The sequence below is a fragment of the Equus przewalskii genome, chromosome X (assembly GCF_037783145.1).
Source record: "Equus przewalskii isolate Varuska chromosome X, EquPr2, whole genome shotgun sequence".
NCBI classification, from domain to species: domain Eukaryota; kingdom Metazoa; phylum Chordata; class Mammalia; order Perissodactyla; family Equidae; genus Equus; species Equus przewalskii.
The window spans coordinates 65,013,228-65,040,689 of record NC_091863.1 but is presented as its reverse complement, the minus strand read 5'-3'; the positions used below and the strand labels follow the sequence as shown (position 1 = coordinate 65,040,689).

Sequence of the window (27,462 nt, the reverse complement as noted above, 5' to 3'; positions counted from 1 at the left end):
AAATTTATGAATTTAACTTCACAACATTCCAATAAGGTTGATTGAAGTGTGACCATTCACAGCAAGTATTTTAAGACTTTTTTCATTTTTTCCTTTAATTTCTTTTCTTTTTATTCTTTCTTTTCTTCCTTTTCTTTTACTTCCTTACTTGCTTTCTTCTGTTTTTCCTCCTTCTTTATCTGCCTCTTTTCTTCCTTCCCTTTTTATCTCCTTTCTTCCTTCCATTTTGAATACTATAGTTGTTAGTGCCAGATTGATTGCTGTTTGTCATTGATGCCAGTGAGCTGTAGTGATTTAGGAATATCTCATCTAGGCAGAGTCTTCCTTAGCATTATAAATTTCCCCAGAATAATCTTTGGAGAGTGGCAATACCTTTCTTTTTACCTGTCTGCTTTAAAAATTCTCCAGATTTGAAGAATGGACCTAATGTTTAACAGGTTACTCTGGAATGGCAGTAGACTAAAGAAATGTTCTGTGGGATGATTGTGCTTTAAGCCTGATTGACCTCATACTGAGATCATGATTGTATAGCAGAAGATCAGTAGAATGGGAGTGGATACCCCCAAAATATCTGTGTACTTGTTAATGTATTATTTATAGTGTCTTTATGTGTTAATTTTTTTGGAACAGCCCACCATATTCTATATAAAAACTAACTATATAATATGACTTGTCTTGTTTAGAAAAAAATGTTTACTCATAATATCCCATTGAAAGTTATACACTGAACACAATTAATTTGTATTGTCTATGGTTGCTGTAATGTATTTTCTAAGGTACATAATTCAGGGGTAATTTCTATAAAGAGAGGGAAGAAAAAATATATAATGTCAGAAATTTAAATCATATGGTACTTGAGGAGACGATTTAAGAGAACAATGTACACATGAGAAAGTTTTATTAATTTTTATGATTATCTTCAGATTAACTGCTGAGATTACGTATAGTAAATATTCATCAAATTATTGTGTTCTGGATGTGCTTCTAAAATTTAAAATCTTATAAAAAAATGTCATTTAAGCTTACAAAGATATACTGCCCTTCCTCCCCCCAAAAACCCTTTATATAGCTGATTTCTACATTTTGTTTCCTTTTCAAATTAGTGGCTTGAAAAAACCACTTTAACATCTGTCTTATTCAGTCTTGTAGCTAACTCTTATTATTGTAAACATTTTAGTCAATCGATTGCTGGCAAATTCTAGTGTTAAATGTCAGTTTTGTCAGAAATAGTACAGCAAAGGACCTCTGTGGAGTGGCAAAAATCTCTGAAAGGTAACAGAGGATAAGAAAATTCTCTTCCTTCTTCCTCCTCTCTGGAATGGCCAAAGAAGCTAGTGTTCTTCTCTACAAGGTATGTTGTTATATTTGGCTGAACTGACCTCGAAGACTAGCTTTTGTTACCCTTAATTTTTGAAATGAAATGTGCAGAGCTTGAAAGTCTCAAAATGTGGAGAAAGAACATAGCAGTACGTTGGAAAGATTTTTAAAAATTATGCTGAAAATCATAATACTCAGTTATTATACAAGGATAGTGATTTTTGTATGAAAATACTGAGCATGGTTAGAAACTCAGTTTTGAGCAGCTCTAAAATTAAGTATTAATGTTGGCATTTTATTTTAAAATAGCAATATAGGGCTTATAGCTTTTCTTCATTTATAGAATTAAGGTATAATTTACACAGAGTAAAACTCATCCTTTAGATCCTTGTGGTGATGGAACTATTCTGTATCTTGACTGCATTGTTGTGAATATTGTGGTTGTGATATTGTAATATAGTTTTGTAAGATGTTACTCTGAGGAAAACTGGATAAAGGGGAAACAGGACCTCTATAATATTTCATATAACTACATGTGAATCTGCAATTGTCACAAAATAGGAAGTTTAGTTTTTTTAAAAAAATCACTTTAATGTATAGTTCTGCAAGCTTTGACAGATGCATACAGTCTTATAATCACCACTAACATCAAGATATAAAACAATTCCATCACCCTCCGTCCAAATTTTTCCCTTATAAGTCAATCTTCCCTTTACCCCTAGACAACCGCCAGTCTGCTTTGTGACCCTATGGTTTTACCTTTTCCACAGTGTAATATAAACAGAGGCATACAGTATATAGCCTTTTTTTTTCCTTTTCTTTTCTTCTCCCCAAAGCCCCCCAGTACACAGTTGTATATTCTAGCTGTGAAGTGCCTCTGACTGTGCTATGTGAGACGCCGCCCCAGCATGGTCTGATGAGCGGTGCCATGTCCCCTCCTGGATGAGAACTGGTGAAGCCCCTGGCCACCCAAGTGGAGCGCGCGAACTTAACCACTCAGCCATGGGCCGGCCCCCCAGTATATAGCCTTTTGAGTCTGGCTTCAGTTACTTAGTATAGTACATTTGAGATTCATCCATATTGTTGCATGATCAAAAATTTGTTTTTTATTGTTGAGGAGTGTTGCATTTTATCGTGGTACCATGGTTTGTTTATCCAGTCCCCAAGTAAGGGGCCTTTGGGTTGTTTCTTGGTTTTGGCAGTAACAAATAAAGCCACTATAAATATTCATGTCCAGGTTTTATGTGAACGTAAATTTTTATTTCACTTGAGTAAATACCAAAGGAGTGGGATTGCTTGGTCACATGGTAAGTGTGTAACTTAATGAGAAACCTCCAAACTGTTTTCCAAAGTGGGTAACCTATTGCATATCCACCAGCAATGTATGAGAGCTCCGGTTGGTCTGCATCCTCAGGATTACTTGGGATTGTCAGTATTTTTTATTCTAGCTCTACTAAGTTGTGGTTTTAGTTTGCATTTCCCTAATAGCTAATGACATTGAGCATCTTTTCATGTGTTGATTTCTTTGGAGAAGTTTCTTTTCAGATGTTTTGCCCATTTAAAAAAAATTGCATCGTTTGTTTTATTATTGGATTTTGACTTTTCATACTCTGAATATAAGTTCTTTATCAGATATAAGATTTGCAAATATTTTCTCCCAATGTGTAGCTTCTTTTTCGTTTTATGAACAGTATCTTTTGAAGAGCAGTTAGTGATTTTGCTGAAGTACAGTTTTCAACTTTTCTTCTATGGCTTATAATTTTAATATTGTAACTAAGAAATCCTTGCCTAACTCAAGATCACAAAGATTTTCTCCTATGTTTCTTTTGGAAATTTTACAGTTTTAGGTTTTACATATAGTTCTATGATTCATTTTGAGTTAATGTTTGTTTCTGGTATGAGAATGGATATTTGTATATCAGTATCCTATTGTTCTGGCACCATTTGTTGAAAATACTGACCTTTCTCCATTGAACTGCTTTTACACCTTTGTCAGAAATCAATTGGCAATATATATTCAGTTCTGTTAATGCAACACATGTGACCTTAAAATTCACTGCACTGTGCATAATTGCATAATAAAAAGCACAAGACTTATGGGGAAAATGGGACTAGGGGTTTAATACTAAAATATATAACCAGTGTGACACATTAAAGAAATATTGGAAGCTGATTAAAATGATAGTATTTTTTTACATGTTCTAAATGATTAAGAATAAATACTACAACAAATATGGTACTTTACCTTGAAAAAAAATCCTGATATGTGCTTGTAGAATTGGTGTCAGAAAGATTGAAGTTTGTGAGTTATTGTGAAGTAGTGGAGGGAGATTATCTGGAATCAAGAGGAAAGTTTTAACACTACAGGTGGACCAGAGTGGCTCATGACACACATGATGAGCTAAAATAGCTGGTATATGTTTGGGGTGTGTGTGTATATGTATTTCTACTTGGGTCGGTTCAGCTAAGTGCAGTTTACTCGTGTTTTACCTGGTGTTTCTTGCAGACAAAATTGCACATGAACCAATCTAATTTTGTGTTATGCTCAAATTGTTTCCTAATGTATCAATTGCATTGGAACAAATTTGCATTTTCAGCATAAGAATTAGAGCAGAACTGACTGTATGTATCAGTCTGATTTGAACACAGCCCTGTTGCATTGATATACACACATATATATGTGTGTGTGTGTGTGTGTGTGTGTATATATATGTATATATGTCCAGCCTTTCTCCAATACCACACTGGCTTGATTACTAGCTTTACAGTAAGTATTGAAGTCAGGTAGTGTAAGTCCTTTGTTTTTTTTCTTCTTATTCAAAATTGTTTTGACTATTCTATTTTCTTTGTCTTTTTATATACATTTTAAATTCAGCTTGTTGATTTTTACTAAACAAATCTTGCTGGGATTTTAAAGTTTCATTGAATCTTTAGATCAGTTTTGGGAAACTTGACATTTTTAGTGGAATTGAATCTTCCAAACCATGAACACTGTATGTCTCTCCATTCACTTAGATCTACTTTGATTTCTTTCATCAGTGTTTCTAGTTTTCAGCATATAGTTCTTGCATTTACTTTGTATATTTATACCTGTGGCTTTCATGGGGATTTTTTTGATGTTATTATAAATGATACTTTTTAAGTTTCAACTTGAAGTTTTTCATTTCAAGTACATAGAAATAAGATTGACTTTTATATAATGATACCTTTAGCTGTTTGAAGACCTTAACAAAAATGGAAGCTCGCCAAAGCCAAATTTCCTTTTTAAATATTTTAAAAAGTGTAAGTTACTATTTCTTTTTTGTCTTAATCTATTTTAAAACTTAGATCACTATGAAAGCTTTGATTTAATTGTTGTCCTCTCAAAATGGTTGAACAATGTTCTGGTATAGACATGAAAACATGTATTTTGTGGATGAGATTTAACTGAGCAATCTTTAAATGCTCTTAAAGAGTATCATTATGAAATGCAGGCTGCTTTCCATTATTGGTCTCACAGGAGCTTTCCTAAGAGTAATCACAGGCTATCCATGAATAGTTTTAAGGTATAATACATGATTTTGTTTCTTTTTCTATTTTCTGTTTTCTGAAGATCTTCAGATATATTTTTGTGTAACATTGTTATTGTAGATTTTGGACTCAGCAAGGAATCAGTAGATCAAGAAAAGAAGGCTTACTCATTTTGTGGTACAGTGGAGTATATGGCACCTGAAGTAGTAAATAGGAGAGGTCACTCCCAGAGTGCTGATTGGTGGTCATATGGTGTACTTATGGTAAGTAGTGTTATTTTTTTAAGTGATGCCAATATAAAGTTAATGTTATTTAGAATTTTAATTTAAATTTTGAGATGTGTCGGGTGAGAATAGGGTTCTGATAATTCATGATTATCATTAACAAGCTTGTGATTGGCTAGATATACAATAAGAATTAGAGTTTTAGTGTTCTGATTTCTCTTAAAGTTGCTAGCTGAAAAGATAAATGGCAGCATTCTTTTACAAATTATTCAAATTTAAAACTTAGCAAAATGCTTACCAGATTTCAGAATATACATTTCAGAATACTGTATTTAGCAGTTATATGATGTTTTAATTAGGTGTCAAAGAATTTAGCATTTCATAGATACTGTCTTATTGTCAAATTGTTTCAAGCAAGTCCCTGGAAAGATTGTAAACCTCTTGAGGAAAGCAGTCATGTCTTATACTACTTTTCATCTCCCATAGCACCTAGCATAGTAGGCGTATGGACTGACTAATTTGGTATAAAATTAAGCATAGAATTTGCAGTAAAATAGGATGATAAATGAATAGCTGTTGAATCAGATACAATTTGCTTCTGAAATATGATAATCCATTTTGCCTATTTATGACAATGTCACACTATATGACACATCAGTCTATTAAGTGCCTATTATAAGCCTGGTATTCAGGGAGGGCAGAAGGGTTGGAACAAACTAAAAGTACAATATTTGGCATTTTACATGACCTAAGAAGGCATACAGTCTGGCTGAGGAAACACTTGGAATAGCTAAATAAACTGTCTGGAAGTAACTTAGGAATTCAGGCAAGACTTCATATAAGTTGATATCAGAAAATTAGAGGAGGTGGAACTTAAATTAAGCCCTAAAGTATGGATAAAATGTAAGTAGCTGCATGTCAGGAAGGATAGTATTGTGATTATATTAGCAAAGACCTGGAGAACCAGTTTGACTAGAGTAGTGGTGGAGAATGAGGGTGAAGGTGGAGGAAAGCAGGCTATAAGCCTGTAAGCATTTGCGTGCAGTTTTCTGGATAGTAGGAAACTTTTGTAAATTCTTAAACAGGATGGTAATTAGAGAAAAAATGTGTTTTAGGAAGATTAGCCTTGGCAGCATCATATAAATGGATTGCAATTGGAGGAAACTAGAAGTAGGGAGACCAATAAGGTCTCCTCACAAGACAGTTGTAAAATTATAGAATAAAAAAGAGCAAATCTTAAAGACATTTCAAAGGAAGGAAGTGGCTGACCTTACTAGCAGATTAAATGTCACAGATGAAGGAGAGGGGAAGGATCAAAGATAAAGATACCTCTAAAACTTATGAACTTTAGGGGATTGAAAGACTGGTAGGTCAGGAGGAAAAAGATGGCTGAGAAGGACAGCTGGTTTTTAAAGTAGGGAGAGAATTTATTTTTAACACGTTTCATAAGTTACTGTAAGTTAGTTGTTAACCCCTTGGTGGTAGTAAATTAGGAGAGGGGAGTGGAAAGAGTATCAGAATCAACTGGAGACCATTTTTTTAAAACAAAAAAACCAAACTACCCAACCAGCCAACATACAGTTTATTTGAGGGGAAGGTGTGATTCTGATATATTGTCCTTCTCTTCTTTTTGTCCTTGCCATTCCCACCTCTACTCCTCCAGTCCCTAGTAGAGAGCTGTTACTTTAGCTTTGGAGCATGAGAGAGATGATCCCCACACACCATACTTTACTTCTTCCTGTTTCCCTTTCTGTGACTCCTACCCCTACCTCTTCAGTCTCCAGTTGAGAACCATTACTGTAGATTTGGGAGAGAAAAGTCTGTCTTGAGAAAGCTTGAAGCTGGAACAGATTTGAGAGTCATCAGGGTATAGGAGAAAGTTGAATGGATAAGCTAACTAAGGTTGTGAGTTCAGATGAATGAACAGAGAAGAGGACTGAGGCCCAAGCCATTATTGAATCTAAGTTTAAGGTTTAAGTATTAGGGATATAAAAACTTTTCTCTTTAATGAACTATAATGATCTTCATTTTTGGACCTAGTCTTTTTTAATACCATTAATTAATGTTCCAATTATCTGCATTCCAATTAAATCTCTTAGGGAAAATATTTTCCTTATGCTGTGTACAACTCTCAATTTTTTAAAAAAAGATATTGTGTGTGTGTATGTGTGTGTTTAGCAGCTTCTCCTTTTTTGGTTCTGTTTTTAGAAGAGTGAGGGAAATGAGAATGGTTAAATCTTTCTTGAGTATGTATGAACTTGAAATGGTTCAGTAATTAGTTTTTAATTTCCTTTCATTGTTAAATGTTTGCTTTAAAAGCATGTCTTTGTTTTTAAAGAAAATGCCTTGTGTCTATTTCCAAATTGCTTTGGTTTTGGGAACTTAGCCAAATTAGACAGGATTGAAAAAAATTGGTTGGTTTCATTTGCTACAGGTCACCTGTCAGTTGGACTATATATAGTGGGGTACCAGAAGTGTATTTCCTTAAGTGACCTAGTTTTCTGGTCCTATTTTGACCTACTATCATGTAGATCCTGCATGATTTGATGATCATGTATGGCAAGTCTCAATTGTTTTTCCTGAAGACTTTTGTTGTATATTCTAAGTTGTACTTAATTGACTGTGTTATTTCTTGTTTGTTTGTTTTAGTTTGAAATGCTTACTGGTACTCTGCCATTTCAAGGTAAAGACAGAAATGAGACCATGAATATGATATTAAAGTAAGTATAAATAGTATTTTTTTCTTTTGTGAAAAATTTCTTGCTTTTGATTTTGAGAAACTTGTTGTGGTTTTAAATTGACACAAAAGAACATTTTCCCACTGTCTTGTTCCCTTCTCCTACCATATCTGGGGCATTATTTGCCATTGTGAAGGCATTCTTTAAAATAAATTTGGAGATTTGTCAGTTTAGAAGTATGGCTAGATTTAAATGAAATTTTCTAAAATCCTCTTTTCCAGAGCAAAACTTGGAATGCCTCAGTTTCTTAGTGCTGAAGCACAAAGTCTTCTAAGGATGTTATTCAAAAGGAATCCAGCAAATAGATTGGGTATTGTTTATTTTCTTAGCTTTTATAACAATATACTGCATGCTTTGGGACGATAATTATAACTTTATGTTTTCTGGCTTAAGTTTATTTACTGCTGCTATGTAGTTATACCTAGAACTTTGCATTTTGCGTATGCAAAGATTCCAGTAAACTCTGTGGTGTCCATGATTAAAAAATGGAGTTGTCTAGTTATTCAAAACTTCTAATATATATCATCATGTATATCATATGGATCACCTCTTTTGAAATAATTTACAGAATTCTCCCTTGTATAGGTAATTCTTTTATCTCCAAATGTCTATTATCTTTTATCTCTATCTGAAGATAATTATTTTGTCCCTTCCAATATTCTTCAAGGTAAATATTATGTTTCTGTAACTACTCATTATTTGACAACTTTCTGGTAGCCTTTCCCTGGATCCAGAGGTAATCCTATTATCCTATTTGTGTCTTTGTGCTAAAATTTCAATGTAGCTTTATTCTGTTGTACTTTTTAATTTGGCAAGTAGATACAAGGTCATAAGTTGAATTATGAAGAAAATGTACTTAAATTTTAATGTTTTGTTAAACATGATTTTGATTCAGAAGGTATTTTAGTATTTCATGATACTCCATGTGTTTCAATATGAACATCAGTTTTTTTTATCATATTAAATTGGAAGGACCAATTAATAAACTACCAGATAAGAAATCATAAACTTTTCACAACAAGGAATCTGTGAAATATGTGTACTCCGGTTTACAGATAACAGCTTGGAAGCTAGGTAGAAGGATTAAAAAGATCATACCAGTAAAAAATTCTTTCTATTTTTATAGGTTCAGAAGGAGTTGAGGAAATCAAAAGACATCTTTTCTTTGCAAATATTGACTGGAATGTAAGTTCAGTAGAAAGTTTGTTACTGAGTAACTTTAATATGAGCAAAAACTGAAGAGTAAATGGTAATATACACACTTTGCTGGTAAACTTAATCCATTTGTTTTATATTTAGTATGGGATTTTTATTTACAGATGTAGACTATCATGGTAATTACCTTGAACCAGTAGATGTATGGATAATATTTAGTAAATTTTTGTTTCTCCTTTGTTTTACTTTGTTAAGTGTGGTTAATATTCTCCCCGATTCTAGGTTGGGGAATGTGGAGGAGGAAGAGAAAAGGGAAAGGGAATGAATGATAGGGCAGATTCTTATAGAAAATGAATTCTAAAGAATCTAAAATGTTATTTAATTTTAAATGGTTCTTCGTCATGTATTAGAACAAATTAAATTTTTTAAGAAGTGAATATCTTTGTATAGGTAGTTCACTAAATTTTGAGAGGACATGAAAACAGAAACATCGTGAAATTCTGCTAAGTTATGTATAGAATTTTTTTAAGTTGCAACCCCCAGACTAATAAGCTTTTCTTGGAAAAGCTCATTTTTTGTTGTTTGCTTTACAATACAGGTTTATGAATTTTGCGTAGTATTAATTATCATAAGTAAGCATTTTTGATTGTCTAGTGCTGGCATTGGTACTGAAAATTTTTTTAAATGAAAAAGTGTCCCTTTGATTTCTAGGGAAGTAGAGAGCCACTATTCATTAAGCAAGTCGATATTTCATGTGGCTTGTATAACAAGTTTCAGAAGGCAGTATTTTGATTTATTTTTATAATTGTAAAATTGCAACATAACATAAGCCATTAGTATTAAATATCCTAAAAGAACACTCAGTGGACGTGATATGTGAGAGTCTGCCCTTTGTCATATCTGTCTGCATCCTTCTATTGCTGTCCTTATATCCCCTTGTCATTTTTTTCTAATGCTTCTCTACTCTTCCTTTATCCTCAACTCAACAAACTGGAAGACGTTTTCCCTATCATTTTCATATTTAAACAGTTTATGTTCATTGCTCTTAATTTAAATAACGAGAGTGAAATGATTACATATTTAAATAAATGAAAATAATATTAAAGTAATTCTCTATTAATTTTCCCCGACTGTGGGTCTGTGAGTAGATTTCCAAAAAAAGTAGATTTTCATATATTGTAGGGTCTTTATATGTCGTTCAAAAACAATTTTTAGGAAGTTAGATTGTTAGCCAGATTAAATTTTTGAATTCTATGATAAGAACTGTAAACATGCATTCAATGCATATTTCTATGTGAAAAGTAAACATTTTAGGTCAAATATACTCTTCTTTAAGATAGTCTGTTAATTTTGAAGTCCTTGAATGTTATTAGTTATTTCCACATGGTAACATTGTGATACATTCTCTGTGGTTATTTTAACAGTGAGAATTAAGTCAGTTTTTGATGTACAAAGCTGAATATTATTATTCCTTGTGAATGCAACCTGTAGCATCACTGCTCTTTTTCAAGGTCATTTGATTCTGTACATTATCATTGAAACTTTTAGAATTTGGTAAATAGGTATCTGAAGCCTGTTGAAATTTCATTTATGAAATTGTGAGTCTTCTGTTAAGGACTGTGAATATTATGTTCTGCTTTCCCTTACAAAGTATAATAATTTTAAAGTGTTAAAATGTTTTTGTGTTATCCTGTTGTTTCTTCTAGAAATTATATAAAAGAGAAGTTCAACCTCCTTTCAAGCCTGCTTCTGGAAAACCAGATGATACTTTTTGTTTTGATCCTGAATATACTGCAAAAACTCCTAAAGGTATTGCATGTTTATGTGTGACATCAGGGCTTTTATTTAATTAGATGGTTAAAATCAATAAACTAATTTCTTAGGTAAAAACTAAAAGAATTGTATGTTTGGATACGGTTGGTTGCCTGTTATGGAAGTGTAGATCCTATATGCAGCATTGCTTGGCCACCTTTCAAATAGAGGCTTTAAATGGGAAATATTTATCAGGGAAGCTGGGACTAGAGCAAAGGGTGAAAATTTTCTTTTTCTCTTGTTTTAAAAGTCCTTTGACATTGCTAATGTATTAGAGGGTAGAGGGTAGGAGGTAAGACAGACATCTATCACTATGACTCTTACAGTTTAGAATTTAATGAGATTTACTTTTAGTGGTGTCTGTTTCATACATTCCTTCAACAAATATTGAATACCTAGTATGTACTAAGCAGTGAGGATGCAGCAGTGAATAGGACAAAAATTACAATCCACATGGAGCTTGCATACCAGTGTGGGGAGACAGATAATATACAATAAATCAAATGCGTAATAACTGATGGTAACATTTAATGGTTTCCTTTATATTCAAAGGAATTCTGACATTTTATATCATAGAATTCTGTGTAATTCTAATTAAATATAATTGTTTGGCCATTAGATTCTCCTGGTTTGCCAGCCAGTGCTAATGCTCATCAGCTCTTCAAAGGATTCAGCTTTGTTGCAACTTCTATTGCAGAAGAATATAAAATCACTCCTATCACAAGTACAAATGTATTACCAATCATTCAGGTAAATTCAACTTAATCAGATTATTCAGTTTAGGGATAATTATTTGTTTCAGTTATTGCTAATAGATTTACAATAATTTTTAAGTGATTTTGAACTTCATTTATCTCTGAGCATAGTAGTGAATTAAAGTTGTCACCATATGTTTTGGAAAAAAGCAAACAGTAGTAATCTTTAATTATGTTTATGTAATCTATTGGCAAAAAAATGTAATGGTGATGTATAAGCTAGTTGATTTATTGTATTGGCTTTGGGGATCAAGAAAGCCTATGATTTAGGATCATCTCAATCTGCTGCTTAAGCCTATATCTATAAGTACTGATAAAACTTCTCTGGAATGATTTATTCTTGATTTTTTTAAAGATTTAAGATGGATATATATTTAGGAGAGAAGATTAAAAATGTAAAAATATCTCATTCTTATTATTTTACCTTTTTTTAAATAAAACCAGATAAGTGGAAATGCTGCACAATTTGGTGAAGTATATGAATTGAAAGAGGATATTGGTATTGGTTCCTATTCTGTTTGCAAGCGGTGTATACATATAGCTACCAACATGGAATTTGCAGTGAAGGTATTGTCTCTGAGCTGAACTTTTTTGTTTGTTTCATATATGTAAGTTAAATTATAGGTTAACTGCGGACATTTTTCAGTGGAGCAAGTGGAGATAGCAAAGATAAGATGATGAAAAATAACTCTTATGACTTAATATTTTCAATTTGAATTTCCTTTCAAGACGTTAATTTGGAGGAATAGTGTATTTCATGAATGTCTTGCTTTTGAATAGTTTTCAAGTACTATGTTAAGATTGAGCAATTGTGGCAGTTACTATCGCATTTAGATCACATTATCAGTTAGTATATTTTCAGTTAAATGGAACATAATGTTAAAGAAAGTACTCTTTTTTTATATTGTTAAGTTTCAGTTATAGGAAATTTTTAAATGTTGAAATAATATGAGCCAGGCATCACTCTTGAGTTTTAAGTATATACATTCATATTTAGATAAAATAATTTGTTTTCCTTTGAGATTTTTCTTGTCTTATTTCTTAGATCATTGACAAAAGTAAGAGAGACCCCTCAGAAGAAATTGAAATTTTGATGCGTTATGGACAACACCCCAATATTATCACTTTAAAGGATGTGGGTATTTAAAATCTATGTATCAGCTATGCTAATGAATTTATGACTTGGCATTTTATTTTCTTATTGAAACTTTTCATGTCTATGATATATTTACTTTCATGCTACAAAATCTCAAGACTCTTAAATTTGCCACTTCAATTCTTTTTTTTTTTTTTTTTTTTTACCTGTGATTCTATACTCCTACCCTTCTTAGAGAACATGAGAAACGAACTATGATGGTTGGTAGATGAAAGTGTCCTGATTACCTGAATGTATTTTGGCTGGTTAACTAGTTAGCATTATAACCAGCACCACTTATTATTCTGTAGTACTATAAATATAGAGGATATAGGAGATTGGGAATTTTCCAAATTCTTGAAGATTTTACTTTCTTGATTGCATAGCAATTGGCTGTAGCATTATAGATTGTTCCTTGAGTGAAATAGTATGTCTATAGTTTTGTAATATGAGCATGTAACTCATATTAATAGATGTTACTGAGTGCTGAGTTTTCACATAAGAAAATAATGCTCTTTTCTCTTTAGAGGAGACAGATAAATCAACCATCACCTTGATCATTTTGTTTCAGATAAATATGATATGCATTTTGATTCACAGTCTTTAAACAGTAGTTTATCTATATCTATATCTATATATCTCACATGCTGGAGTGAAAGGGTATACATTTTTTTCGTATTTATTCTCCGGTATAGTATTTGAATTCAACAGATAGTTAAGACACCATGTCAGATAATGGACTGTGGGGAGTATATTAAAAAACAAATAATGCATTTCCTGCCAGAAGGAAGCTTACTATTAGTAGGAAAGAGAAGTGGCTATAATACAGTAAAAAATGAGATAGATGCCATTTGAGAGGTACAGAGTTCTATTTTTCCATTTATATCCACTTTCCTTTGATAAAGTATAACATACAACTTCAAACGTTAAAATTATATTTAACATGATCTCACAGGACTGTGTAGGAACTTGTTTATCTAGTTTAATCTTCAGTACAGCCTATATTATATTAATAGTAAATGAATAATGTCTTTATTTAACACTAGAGGTTTACTAAAAAAACTAAGTAAATAAAATTTAAGCATTTCAGAATTGTAGTTTTAAAAAATAACATTTTAAAAATATGTTCTTTTTTAGGTTTATGATGATGGTAGATATGTTTACCTTGTTACGGACTTGATGAAAGGAGGAGAGCTACTTGACCGTATTCTCAAGCAAAAATGTTTCTCAGAACGGGAAGCTAGTGATGTACTGTTTGTAATAACTAAGACAGTTGACTATCTTCATTGTCAAGGAGTAAGTTGTAGTTATATTCTTCCCTTCAATTCTTGGGCTTATAGCTTCATAAAATTATGTATAGGAGATGCCACCTAAATGAATTACTTTTCTTATCACATATATTTTTGTAGGAGAAATCCTAATAAAACTCATAATGTAGTGAAGTTTATAGATTTAGGAAATTAAGTAATGCTTTATTAATTCTCCTCACTACACCTGTTGGCCCTGATATAATAGCATATTAGTTTTAAAAGTGTTTTCAATTATATAAATGTATCTAACCTTGACTTTGAAATTATTAAACCCGATCAAGCTTAAAAGTGACACATAGAATTATTCAAGCACATGCTGTGAATATTATTCAAATTATACTATATCTAACATATTAAATACTGACAGTAAGAGGGCTGTATATCTTGGCCCTTGCCAACCCCTGCCCCAAATACAGTAAGAAATTTGAATTCTAAACATTTGAAGTATTAATATATTAAAATTTGTAGTGGAGGGGCAGGCCTGTTATTTGGCTTCCTGTCTCTTCACAAAGAAAGCAAATGAATTAAGTTACCAAAAAAAGGTCAACTTTTATTATATATAGGTATGCAAGGAAATAGAGTCTCAAATAACTTAAAAATTTAAGTTTGAATCAGTTGTAACAATGGATATGTGCCCACATAGGTATAAACAATAAAATAATGGACAATTGAGAACTGGCTCAGTGAAAATTCTACATGGGCCCCTTTTATAATTAAAAAAATAAGCTAATACTCAGTTTTGTGTGTGGTTTAATAGAATATATTTTCAGTATTTTGAACTATAAACTGTATAGTGCTAAAGGAGTACTTCTATTATAATTTAATTTCTTGATCATCTTTATCAACACTCTAAAGGGCAACCAGAATTTTTGAGAAGAGGAAAATAATAAGCATCTTTTCTTTGTTATTTAGAAACAATCAGGTTCTTACATCAATTAAATAAATTGGTGACATATATTGAGCATTTCTACATGCCAGGCATTGTAAAAGGTGTTGCAGATTCAAACATGAGTAAGACTTGGCCCTTGTCTTTAAAGAGCTTTCAGTGTGGTAAACTGCTGATTAAAGATAGGACTAGATTAAATGAAGTGGATAGTGTCAGGAGGAAATCATCATATAGAGAAATTTAGAATATTTTCCATTTCTAGCATTTCATTTGGTTCTTATTCATTGTTTCTATTTTTCTGCTGAGAGTTTCATGCATTGAAAGTATGTTTTGTTTTACTTCATTGAGGATAGTTATAATAGCCACTATATTTTTTGAATTTATTTTATGTTTATTTAGTATTGTGAATTTTGAATAGTACATTTTTATTGAGATATGATTGACATATTACATTGTGTAAGTTTAAGATGTGCAGCATGTTGATTTGATGTCTTTATATACTGCAATATGATTACCAGTGTAGCATTTGCTAGCACTTCTATCATGTGACATATAATAATAGCCACTTTAGAATCCTTGTCTGTTAGGTCCAGTGTGGTTCATCTTGGAATCAGGATTGATTGATTTTTCTTTTTTCTTAAAACTGTTCAGTTTTCTTGGTTCTTTGTATATCAGATAACTTTGGATTGTATGCTGCACATTTGAATATTAGGTTATGGAGATTTTTTTGTATTCTGTTATTTTTCTCCAATGATTATTATTGTTTTTTTGTTTTATTGGATAGTTTTCTTGGCATGGTTTGCACTGAAAACTCTGCTTTTTGGGCAGCAGCTCTGGTCTCTGTTTATATCTTTTGTCTTTGTATAAACTATTTTGAGCCTCTTCTACACATTTTTGATGCAGGGATCAGTTCTGGCTCTTTCCCTTACAGCATTCCTCCACTCAGCATTCTCGGTTTCCCAGAATCTCTTTTCTCATCCTCCAGGCCAGAAAGGTTGTGGGCTTTTCCACATGTGTCTTCACCACCACTGTGTGCCATAGCGACTGCACATAATGCTAGGGTAAAAGTTATAGATATGGGAACCGACTCATAAAGTTCCCTGTGTTCCCTCCATCATCCAAGTGTGTGCTCCCCACCAGAGTCTGCCTGCTTCTGTTCACTCTCCAGTACCTTCAGGTAGTTGATATTATGTTCAGATTTTTATAGTTGTTTACTGTGGAGAGAGACATGTTGAGTAGGGTCTTAGTCCATGATATCCAGAAGTGGAACTGAGAATTGAGTTTTGATACTTTGAATTTGGAAGTAGTTAACAAAACTGGTGACTTGAGTAGAAACTGGATCATCTATCTGATAGAGATAATTTCCTCTGTGTACTTCAGGCTGCCAAGGCTATTAGGTTGGAGAAAGTGTCATTTTCAAAATTTGATGAGTGAGAAAGTTCTTTTTCATGGAAATATATTAACTTAAAATGTTTCATTTCGCAGATATTTAGTTACCTGAAGAAATGTAATGCTGGGGCTGGCCCAGTGGCGTAGTGGTTAATTTTGCATGCTCCACTTCAGCAGCCCAGGGTTCGCAGGTTTGGATCCTGGGTGCGGACCTATGCACCACTCATTAAGCCATGCTATGGCTGCATCCCCCATACAAAATAGAGGAAGATTGGCACAGACATTAGCTCAGGGCCAATCTTCCTCAAAAAAAAAAAAGAAAGAAAGAAATGTAATGCTCTTTTTTCTTTTATGTTCAAGGTTGTTCATCGTGATCTTAAACCTAGTAATATTTTATACATGGATGAATCAGCCAATGCAGACTCCATTAGGATCTGTGATTTTGGGTTTGCAAAACAACTTCGAGGAGAAAATGGACTTCTCTTAACTCCATGCTACACTGCAAACTTTGTAGCACCTGAGGTATTTTTTAAAACTTCAGTTTTTGCCTTCATTCTTTTCCTTTAGTTGAATGCATATGATGTCATGTATATGTTATGGTAGGTAGGTAAAAGCTAAGTCATCTTGTCCTTTCCCAACTATAAAGCTCTTTAAATCAGTGAATTCTGGTAACCCCTAATATAGATATTCAGACTGGTAACTAGCATCTGAAACCATCCTGAATGTAGTGATCAGACTATTCTGTTCTGTTGGGTTATGTGCTAGTTTCAGAATCATACCTTTCTAGAACTGGGAGGGAGAGTAGAGATAACTCCACCTTCAACATATTAAATATTTTAAATGAAGAAACTCAGGCTCAAAGTACTTAATTAACTTTCTCAAGATCCAGCATTCACTTAGTCACAAAGTCAGGATAGATTTTCAGATATTTCTGTTTGTGCTGAACATGAAGTAATTTATGCTGTTTAGCATTATACATAACATAGGAGGGCAATGCCATCCCTGATTGTCTTTAAGATCTTCTAATTCCTGGAAAGAACAGCTTCACAGGGGTTTTTATAAGCAGCAGGGTTTTTCTTGGCAAATAACACTCATACATAGAACTTAGAGGGAAGAGTCAGGAAAGGTAAGACTGGGGAAGTTAAGGGGTACAAGTTTCACATTCGGCAAGCTCTCACAGACAGTTCTGATAATAGGGATGGGAGCTTTGATAGTAGCATCTCCCACAGCAGTGAAAGTATGGTTGATAAAAAATGAATCAGGGATGGTCTTGACCATGTAGATTCTTTGTAGGTTTTGTTTGTAAGTGAGGAATTGTTATTATATGTTATGAATAATGCTAATCTGTATCATTTATCATATGTTCAACACAAATTAAAATACACAAAAATGCTCAGGTTTGAAAAATTGAATTTTCCAAGTCAGGGAAGAAGACTGAAATAATTTGAGGATGAATTCCTATCTCATGTGCTTTTTTTCTGATTTTTATTTTTGTGTCAAATACTAGCCCTTTCAGGATAATATTTCACATCAGAGATAACATAAGCCATTTGTATTTAAATATCAGCAAATTTGTATTTTAATGTAGCTATTAGAAAAATATTTCTAATAATGAAAATAGAAATGTAGAAAATAGAAAAATAACTTTCTAATAATGAGAAATTCCCTTTTAAAATTTATTAAATCTTCCTTTAAGATGTTGATGTTGAGGAGGAAACATAACACCTGCTTTACAGTGTTTTTATGGTAAGAGATTTGCCCTATAAGAAATTATGTACATATCCAGAGAATGTGCTTTAATCTATATTTTAAGTAAATTCATAGAATAATGAATATACAAGTTTTTATCACATTACAATATATAGAAACTATATTTCCCCAAATAAAAATTGGAGTGCATGCATGATCCAAGAAGGAGTTATCGTACTTCCCACAGGTGTAAAAGATATAACTTAGACATAAAAAAATTAACCTTTCTACGACATGTCAATGGTTTTATAGGATAGGAGGACAAAATATTTGAGATTAGGACTCTTCTGTTAAATATAGGATATATAGTCATCATAAATATTCAAACATATTTATGTAGTAGACATGACATAAAAGTATAGAATAACCATTTTAATGCCCAAATTCTTAATACCGACTTAATTTGTGGACCTGGACCCCTTGGTATGATGGAAACTTCTCACTGGAAAAGGGTTAGGGGTCAATGTGTTACAAATGAACATCTCAAAAGCGGACATTAAAGTGAAAAATATGCAATATATCTATGTTTAGATTAATGGTTAGGTAAACATTTTTACATGAATGCAAATCCACGGAGTAGAATACAGCCCATTGATGCTTTTTATTCTAACAGTCTTCCATTGTGGTAAGACAGTCTCACCATTCTAATAGTGAAGGTTTTCAGGTGGGCATGTGGAGACCACTTCTCTGGAACTAGTGCTTGAACTACCTTTGGCTAGTGTTTGTATTTTCAAAATACTTTGAAAAGTTTTATTATCAAGTGCCAAAGCCTCTACTAGCAATCAATGAATATTTGTAAATTGTTGTGAATGAAACATAGGTTTTGGCTAAGACTTTTTTCTAAAATTTCAGACCTTCCAAAAATTAGTAAATAAAGTGTATGAAATGCCTTATCTTTTAAACTAGAATCAGAAAGATTCAAGTATCCATGCAGATATTTGAATAAATAATAGCATTTATGGGGGTATAAATTCATTATTTTATCACACTGCATAAAGAGTCCTTGTTTGCTAAGGGATAAACTAGTTAGTACAATTTCAGCTTAATAAGGAAGGAATATTCATTCGCTTTTTTGGTTTGCGTCAGTTTGATCAACCTCTTAAGATTTGCTTAGTTGCATGTGCTTTTCTAGTATGCCTATGTCACAAAAATTAATTTATCTACAAAAATATCTTATTCTTTTATAAAAGCAAATCCATTATGTTATTCAAGTGATATTTAATGCCTACTGAGGTCTTAGAATTATCCTGAATTAAAGGAACTTAGAATAAATTGGGTGGATCCTGTGCCTTCAGCTCTTTATAAAGTAATTGTGAAATTACCCTACTTTGATCTGGCTCTGGGCTGTCATATGTTTTGCTTCAAATATGAATTGATTTGAACTTTACAACAAAGGGAATGAGAATCTCTATGTATGTTACTTTTTGCCAATTTGAGAAGCCAAATGAGAGAAGCTAATGGCATTAACTACTTTAACCCTGACTTCTATCTTCTTTATAGTTAACTCGATGCAAGTAAGAAGGTATGAAACACACCTTCTTCACTGTACTCTTTCATTCTTCCCACCACCTTACCTTATTTTTTTATGGCTATTTATTCTTGCTATTATGGGGCATTGAGACCTGCTCTAGAACAAAAGTGGACTGCCTCTTCTTTACCTATACAAAATGGGTCTAAGTGTGTGGTAAACCTAAAACAAAATTTTCATGGTTGGTCCTAATTAGATTAAGCAATATGACACCTTCTGTGCCCTTTTTCTCATTAGCTAGGAAGGATATGGGAGTATGAAATACCTGTAGCTGACTCACTGCTTAACCCTCACCTGTCCAACTGGTTCCTAAGCAGTCCCTCAACCTTGGCTGTGCATTGGGTCATCTGGGAAGCTTTAAAAATACTGTCCTAAGATAACTGGGAAAAATGTGGTGATGCCCAGAACTGTAAGAGATGATGAGTAAAGGAAAGAGATAAGAGGATAAAAACAGGAGAGTTTTGTGTTTTACTGGAGGATGCCAACTTAGGTTTACCATGATGTGAGTGGTTTAGCTCCTCATAATTTATTAAGGTTTTTGTAGTTCTTACTTGTGTTATTATGTAAGCCAGTTATATAGGTATTTTGATAGCCTCTTCCCTTTTCAAGTTTGCACATATGCGTGTGCTTGTAAATAACACCTTGACTAGGGAAAAAACATTAATCTTGAATTTTAAGTTTTATTTAAAACTTAAATGTGTTAGATACTCATTATTCATGTCTGGCAATTCTCAGAGCCTAACATTAATATATTTAGCCTTTTCTAAATGAAGTGTCCAGTTGGTGGTTAAATCCCCAGTGTTAAAGCTTTAATAATGTTTCTATTTTGTTTCTATGACTAAAGGCTTTAACAGTGGGCTTGTTTTTCTAAATGAAAAAAAAGGGCCACATTTCATCTCTTTATTTTTCTAACAAACTCTGTTAACTTCATAGAGAAAATTCACATGAAATATAATAATAAATATATTATTTGATTTTTATTAATACTGGCCCTCAAAGAAAAAAACTGCCTAAATTATTGTATGAAAAATTAATGAAACCATTCAGAATTTACCAAATGTGTATTTGCGATCCAGAAATACACTGATCTTTTCAAGACATAAGCCTTGTATGTAAAATATAAATTCATCTTGCTTTCATAAGACCATGTATTATCTTACCATCTCTTCTATAGTAAGGAGGCAGTTATCATAGATATTAAGAGCACAGGCTCCAGAGTAAGAATAGCTGCTCCACTACTTAACTAGTTGTGATATTGGGCAAATTACTTAACATTTGCCTCAGTTTCTTCATCTTCAAAATGGAAATAATAATATCTACCTCATAGAGGCAGTGTCAGGATTAAAAGACAGTACTGTGTGTAGTATATGTTAAATTCTGTGTACATATGAATCTTAAATTTTGATGTCTGTGTCTGGTTTTCCTAAAAGGAGGAGTGAAAGTTCATTGAGATCAGGGATCATATCTTATAAGGTTCTTTTTTGTATGGCCCATGTTACTTAATCACCTTATTAATAGCCATTTATTCAGTGCTTGCTAATTGTAGAAGACGTTGCCTTTAACATTAAGTGAATCTGGTTTTGAAAAGATTAAGATGATCTAAGTTTTTAAATTGTGAACATTTGTGAGATTATTAGAAGCACAACAACTTTTTTTTGGATGAGAAAACTGAGTTTGTACTGAGTAATGCCAGATAATGAGTATTTCTTTCTCAGGTTCTTATGCAACAGGGCTATGATGCTGCTTGTGATATTTGGAGTCTGGGAGTACTTTTTTACACGATGTTGGCTGGGTAAGAAACTTATATACTCAAAATAATTCACATCATTATTTGAATTTTACCTCTATATTTTTATCTAGAAAGAGGACAGATTAAAAACCATAAAGTACACTGTTTAATGAGGCACTATTCAGATATATAATTGAACGAGTTTTCAACTGGAACTAAAACTTTTAAAGATAAAGAATATATTTTTATTTTGATATTTTACATTGAGTGTATCCGTTTTTGAAAATATTTACTTGAGTATAAAATCATTTCGTGTTTCAACAGGTACTTGCCCACTGAACTTATTCATATTACATTAATTTAGAGTAAAAATAACTTGAATTCTGGCTCTCCTGGCAATACAGATGTTGTAAGATGAAACTTTATAACAAATCTACATAGTAACAGAATACTGAACTACAGAAACATGTACTGCTGCCTCCCGTTAAAAGAATAAAGAAATATAAAAAAAAAAGTAATAATTGGATTATGTTAATGTTGGTAATTTACAGATAATACAAGTGCTGTTTTACCCTTGATAATGAGTAGCACTTTTATTTAGGCGTAAAAATTTGTGGTTATAGAAGAAGGCTAGGTTTAGCAAAGTCTAATACATAGAGTGGAATTTGAATAATTATAATTATAATGTACTTAGGTGTAACTTTTAAAGAAGGCATTAGTATAATTGACATATACCTGACATAACAGGAGCTTTATAAATATGTTATGAAAATGGTGACTAAATTATTTATTGGCTTGGTGATAATTATGTATTACACCTTCTTTTAGATATATTGTAAATGTATGCAAAATGTTTAGTTACAGACCACAGCAAGTGCTAAAGTTAAGGGTAGCTAAAGTTTACATATAAACAGCAGTCAGCGCTTTTGGTTTCATACCATGGGATACCATTTCTAGATTGCTAAGGCTTTCAAATATTTACTTTTATGACTAAAGAAAACTTGATTGTGTATGTGTTTAGTGTTATCTCAACTGAATTGTTACATAAGGGAATTAAGACATTAATACATTAAAATATCTTCCTCATAGTTTTTAACCTTAAGTCTTTCCAGTCCCAAATTTGAATACCATTTTCAGTTTTCAATTCCGTCTGTTAAAATGGTACAAAACTGATCACTTTTTGTCATTCTATAATTATGTTTTTAAACTACTTTAATTTTATACAATATATTTGTCTTCCTGTCCATGAATTTTGATCCAGATAATAATTTTAATGGTTATAGAGGTTTTTTGTGATATTGATATATTTGACTAATCATTTTTCATAGACATTAATTAAAAATATTCTTAACCTGTTTCCAGTGATAATGTTGATAAAATGCTAATTAATAAATTTGAACCAACATGATAAATACTTACAGATATGTAAAATTAACAATTTCTTTTAGTAAGAATATTTGGTTTGCTATCTTATGCTTGGGAGAATACAAAATTTGTGTGTTTTGTTCTGGTCTGATTTTAAGATTGTAACTTTACATGAAAAGCCACCTTTGTTTTATATTGATTAACAGATCAAATACAAAACTATTGATGTAGCCAAGACTCTTCATTTAACTAAATAATTCATTAGGATTAATTTCATTGTTTGAAATATAAAATTTGATATGAACAGTGAAGGGAAATATTAGATGATATTCTTAATTTTCTGTAGCAAATATTTGCATGTAGTTTCATAGTCATCACTTTCAGTTAGATTTAATATGTATGTTAGGCCCTCGTGTCTATTAAAATCTATTTTATTAATAGCTACACTCCATTTGCTAATGGCCCCAATGACACTCCTGAGGAGATACTGCTGCGTATAGGCAATGGAAAGTTCTCTTTGAGTGGTGGAAACTGGGACAGTATTTCAGATGGAGCAAAGGTATAACTTATAAATGTTTTGTTTTGTTGCCTTCACGTTAAATTGCTGACATCTTTAAGTTTAGCTTAGTCTGTATTTGCAGAATGCATGATGATATTGTGTGTCACTATTTGTTTTTAAGTTAAATCACACGTATGTGTGGGTTTAATAAGATAAAGTCTAGCTTTTTATTCTGCCATGCTTCTGAGCCACATTCCTCTCTTATCAGTTAATATGTGTTCATGGAATATAAACTAGTTTCACTGTCAACCAAAACTAAAGATGTAAATCTGCTGGAAAAAAAATACATATTTAAAACCAACTAAAGTTGATTTCTGCATTTAGTGTATTTTTATACATCATTTCTTCTTTAGCCCAGACATTCACTAGTGATTATGTAGGCAATTTTTATAATGTTAACTTATTCTTTAGAAAATATAGGAACTTTTTATCAGTAGCACCTAGATATTTATTATTGATGGCTTAGAGCTATCCAATAGAAATATAATGCAAGCTACATATGTAATTTTAAAATTTCTAGTAGCCACATTAAAGAACAAAAAGAAACAGGTGAAATTAATTTTAGTAATGTATTTTATTTAACCTGATATATCAAAAATATTTTATTTCAACATCTAATCAATATAAAAAATTAAGGAGATATTTTACATTCTGTTTTCATACTAAAACTGCAAAATCTGGTATATAGTTTATGCTTACAGCTCATCTGAATTTGGACTACCCACATCTTAAAAGTACTTAATAGCCATATATGGCTAGTGGCTGCTGTATTAGACAGTGCAGTTTCAGAATAACTGGCCTTACTTATTTTAGGGTGAAAAATGATCAAGTCTTGACTGCTAACTATTACATTTATATTTACAAATTTTAAGTTTTAAAGCAAAAACCTAAAAGTTGTCAGCATGTGTCTTATAGGACCCTGAAGTTTTTAAGCTTCAATTTGAAGTAGAAAACATTTTAAGGCAAAAAGAATTGCTTATATTTAATATCTGCTAATTATAAAACCTAATTGTCTCAAGAATACTAGCTAATCTGTAGGGCATATTATGGAATAAATCTCATATCCTGATTGTAGAATAAATAAATCAGGGATTTGATTGTCATTATTTAAAACATTTTATTGAGGTCATATTAACTTTTAACATTGCATAAATTTCAGGTGTACATTATTATGTTTCAGTTTCTGGCTAGGTTGCATCGTGTTCACCACCAATAGTCTAGTTTTTATCCATCACCATACACATGTGCCCCTTTACCCCTTTCACCCTCCCTCTACCCCCTTTTCCTCTGGTAATTGCTAATCTGTTCTCCTTATCTATGTGTTTGTTGGTCTTCCGCATATGAGTGAAATCATACAATATTTGTCTTTGTCTTAGTTCACTTAGCATAATGCCCAGAAGGTCTATCTATTATGTTGCAAATGGCACAATTTTGTCTTTTTTATGGCTGAGCAGTATTCTTTATCCACCTCTTCTTTATCCATTCATCCATTAATGGGCACTTGAATTGCTTCCATGCCTTGGCTATTATGAATAATGCTGTGATGAACATAGGGGTGCATATATCTTTTTGAATTATTGATTTCATGTTCTTTGGATGAATGCCCAGCAGTGGAATAGCAGGATCATATGGCAGTTCTATTTTTAATTTTGTGAGAAATCTCCATAATGTTTTCCATCGTGGCTCCACCAGTTAGCCTTCTCACCAGCAGTGTATGAGGGTTCCCTTTTCTCCACATCCTCTGCAACGCTTGTTGTTTCTTGTCTTGTTAATTATAGCCATTCTGACAGGTGTGAGGTGATATCTCATTGTAGTTTTGATTTGCATTTCCCTAATAATTAGTGATGTTGAACATCTTTTCATGTGCCTGTTAGCCATCTGTATACCTTCTTTGGAAAAATATTTGTTCATATCCTCTGCCCATTTTTTGATTGGGTTGTTCATGTTTTTGTTGTTAAGTTGAATGAGTTATTTATATATTTTGGAAATTAACCCCTTGTCAGATAGATGATTGCCAAATATTTTCTCCCAGTTGGTGGACTGTCTTTTCATTTTGTTGATGGTTTCCTTTGCTTTGCAGAAGCTTTTTAATCTGATGTAGTCCCATTTGTTTATTTTTTATTTTCCTTGCCTGAGTAGACATGGTATTCGAAAAGATACTGCTACAACTGATGTCAAAGAGTGTACTGCCTGTATTTTCTTCTAGCAGATTTAGAGTTTCAGGTCTTGCATTCAAGTCTTTAATCGATTTTGAGTTAATTTTTATGTACGGTGTAAGATAATGGTCTACTGTCAATGTCATTCCCTTTTAAACATTAGAAAAATGAAGAAGGAATTCTGTTTGGATCTTAGCCATAACAGAAGAGTGCCGTGAGGTGTAGTAGAAGGAGTAGCTGATTGGAAGCCAGGAGAACTGAGTGCTGGGTTTTGATCTATTAAGTAACTGCCTCAATTTTCTCATCTGTAAAATTTGGGGATTAAATTCTCCCTTTGGTTCCTTCCAACTCCAAAATTCCATTTCTATTCAATTTGGTTTATTTACGATTTGCCAGATTTCCCCTTGTAAAATGGTTGAAACAACTAGTTTTATTCATTAAAGATATGTACTTTCTAGATAGGCAGTTTGTGAGTCAGAAAATACATTTTCCCAAGGAACAATTCTGATGTTTAAAGCTATACATCTGATCCTCTTGCATTCCTTTAAAAAAATAACTGGCAACAGTGAATATAATGCTGAAATAGATATGCCAATTGTGCTTAGATTTTTGTTTTTCTATGTTATGTGTTTTATGTTTGGGTCTGTCTAGTGCTTAAGGAATAATGCATATTAAAGTTCAGTTTTATTCTCTTCTCCTCTTTTAGTCTGCTATTCTGGAGAAATTAATATAGGAAAGATATGGGGGGATATTGTTGAAATATTTCACAAGGTCTTTCATGTATTCCCCTTTTACGGATTAAGTTACTTTAGCTTGTCTTCGAAACTTTTCTGAAAATGGTGTCAGATTACTGAGCAGAAGAGCTATGTGAACGTTTTAAAAACTATCTCCTGTACATTTTAACAGTTCGATTTTTTTGGTCTGTTTTAAATGAGTGGTGAAGGTAAACTATTGTTCAGTTTTCCATAACCCCTTAAACTAGTACCCTCTAGTCGTGAGAACTGTGTCATTCGCTGTCATCTCATGACAATTGTTTTACTTCATTTTAGTTCCTTACAAGCTACTTTTCCATTTTAGATGCTTTTCTTGTTATTGGTGAGTACCATCACCAGAAGCGTATAGAAGATAATTCTGCTTGCCTCCTGTCCATGCGGAGTTCCTAGACTTTGCTCATTCACTTAAATGATGGTGGGGATGGGGGTGATGGTGGAAGTCATGTTAGCTTTGTGTGACTTATTGCTACAATTGTTTCAGCCAGCTCCTCACCTCCAAATCCTAAACTTTCAGAACACTGGCCTTGCTGCTTCTATTTTTTAAGACAGGGGAGGCTAGAAGAAGAATCTGGTGAACAAAGAAAAAGTAGAAGAGGAAAGTAATGAAAATTTCATGGTGTCGCTCCATCTTAAAAATAAACACAACAATACCTGATTAATTAGAAGGCTGTTCTATCTAAATTTTAGAATATTTTAAATAAATAAAATGTTACTATCTCAAGTACCTATACCCTTGGTCAGCAGAGAATTGCCTAGTAGAAGTTCTTATGGGACAATTATTTAAGGCTTCTTCCTTTTCCTCCTTTAAAAGGGGCAGCTACTTTTCCCCTACTGTATTTCCTTTACTACATTGTATGTATTTTATTAGAGCACTTATCACATTCTCCTTTGTCATATATTCATGTGTGCACCTTTTTATCCTTTCCACACAGGGAGCTTTAAATGTCATCTTCATTTTTGCATTTCCTGTCACACCTAGCATAATAAATACTTTAATTGAATAGTTTTTCATAAGCGATTTAATCTTTTCTTCAAGTGTACCTTGCATTAATTTGCACCATAAACTTTTTTTGTCCATTGTATAAAGATAAATATTGCCCTATTGTAAATGACTGTAGATTTGAAATAAATTATCAGGTTTTGCATAAATAGTTCTTTTCCATTTTGGCTTCAAGTTGCTTTTAATAGAACAGTCTTTCGTTCATGTATTCACAAGCCGTAGATTTTTAGAGATGGAAGGCATCTGGTCCATCATTTTGCAGATAGATAAAACAATGTGTGTAGAATTTATCTTGTCCATGGTCACACACTAATGAGTGGGATAACTGGAACTGATTTTCAGTCTAGTACTCTTTTCAGTCTGCCACATGTT

The 27,462-nt window shown here is 32.4% G+C and overlaps 1 protein-coding gene across 14 annotated transcripts in view; it reads left to right on the top strand.

Moving 5' to 3' along the window:
• The window catches only part of RPS6KA6 (ribosomal protein S6 kinase A6), a 170,242-nt gene that overhangs the window by 116,366 nt on the left and 26,414 nt on the right, over nt 1-27,462 (top strand). For all 14 annotated transcript variants that reach the window (XM_070606605.1, XM_070606602.1, XM_070606603.1 and 11 more), the window contains 12 exons: nt 4,948-5,090; nt 7,701-7,771; nt 8,011-8,099; nt 8,916-8,974; nt 10,651-10,753; nt 11,376-11,506; nt 11,956-12,078; nt 12,557-12,646; nt 13,784-13,942; nt 16,592-16,753; nt 21,224-21,300; nt 23,044-23,161. In XM_070606605.1, the coding sequence (XP_070462706.1) occupies nt 4,948-5,090; nt 7,701-7,771; nt 8,011-8,099; nt 8,916-8,974; nt 10,651-10,753; nt 11,376-11,506; nt 11,956-12,078; nt 12,557-12,646; nt 13,784-13,942; nt 16,592-16,753; nt 21,224-21,300; nt 23,044-23,161 (1,325 nt within the window). The remainder of the gene's footprint in view (nt 1-4,947; nt 5,091-7,700; nt 7,772-8,010; nt 8,100-8,915; nt 8,975-10,650; nt 10,754-11,375; nt 11,507-11,955; nt 12,079-12,556; nt 12,647-13,783; nt 13,943-16,591; nt 16,754-21,223; nt 21,301-23,043; nt 23,162-27,462) is intronic.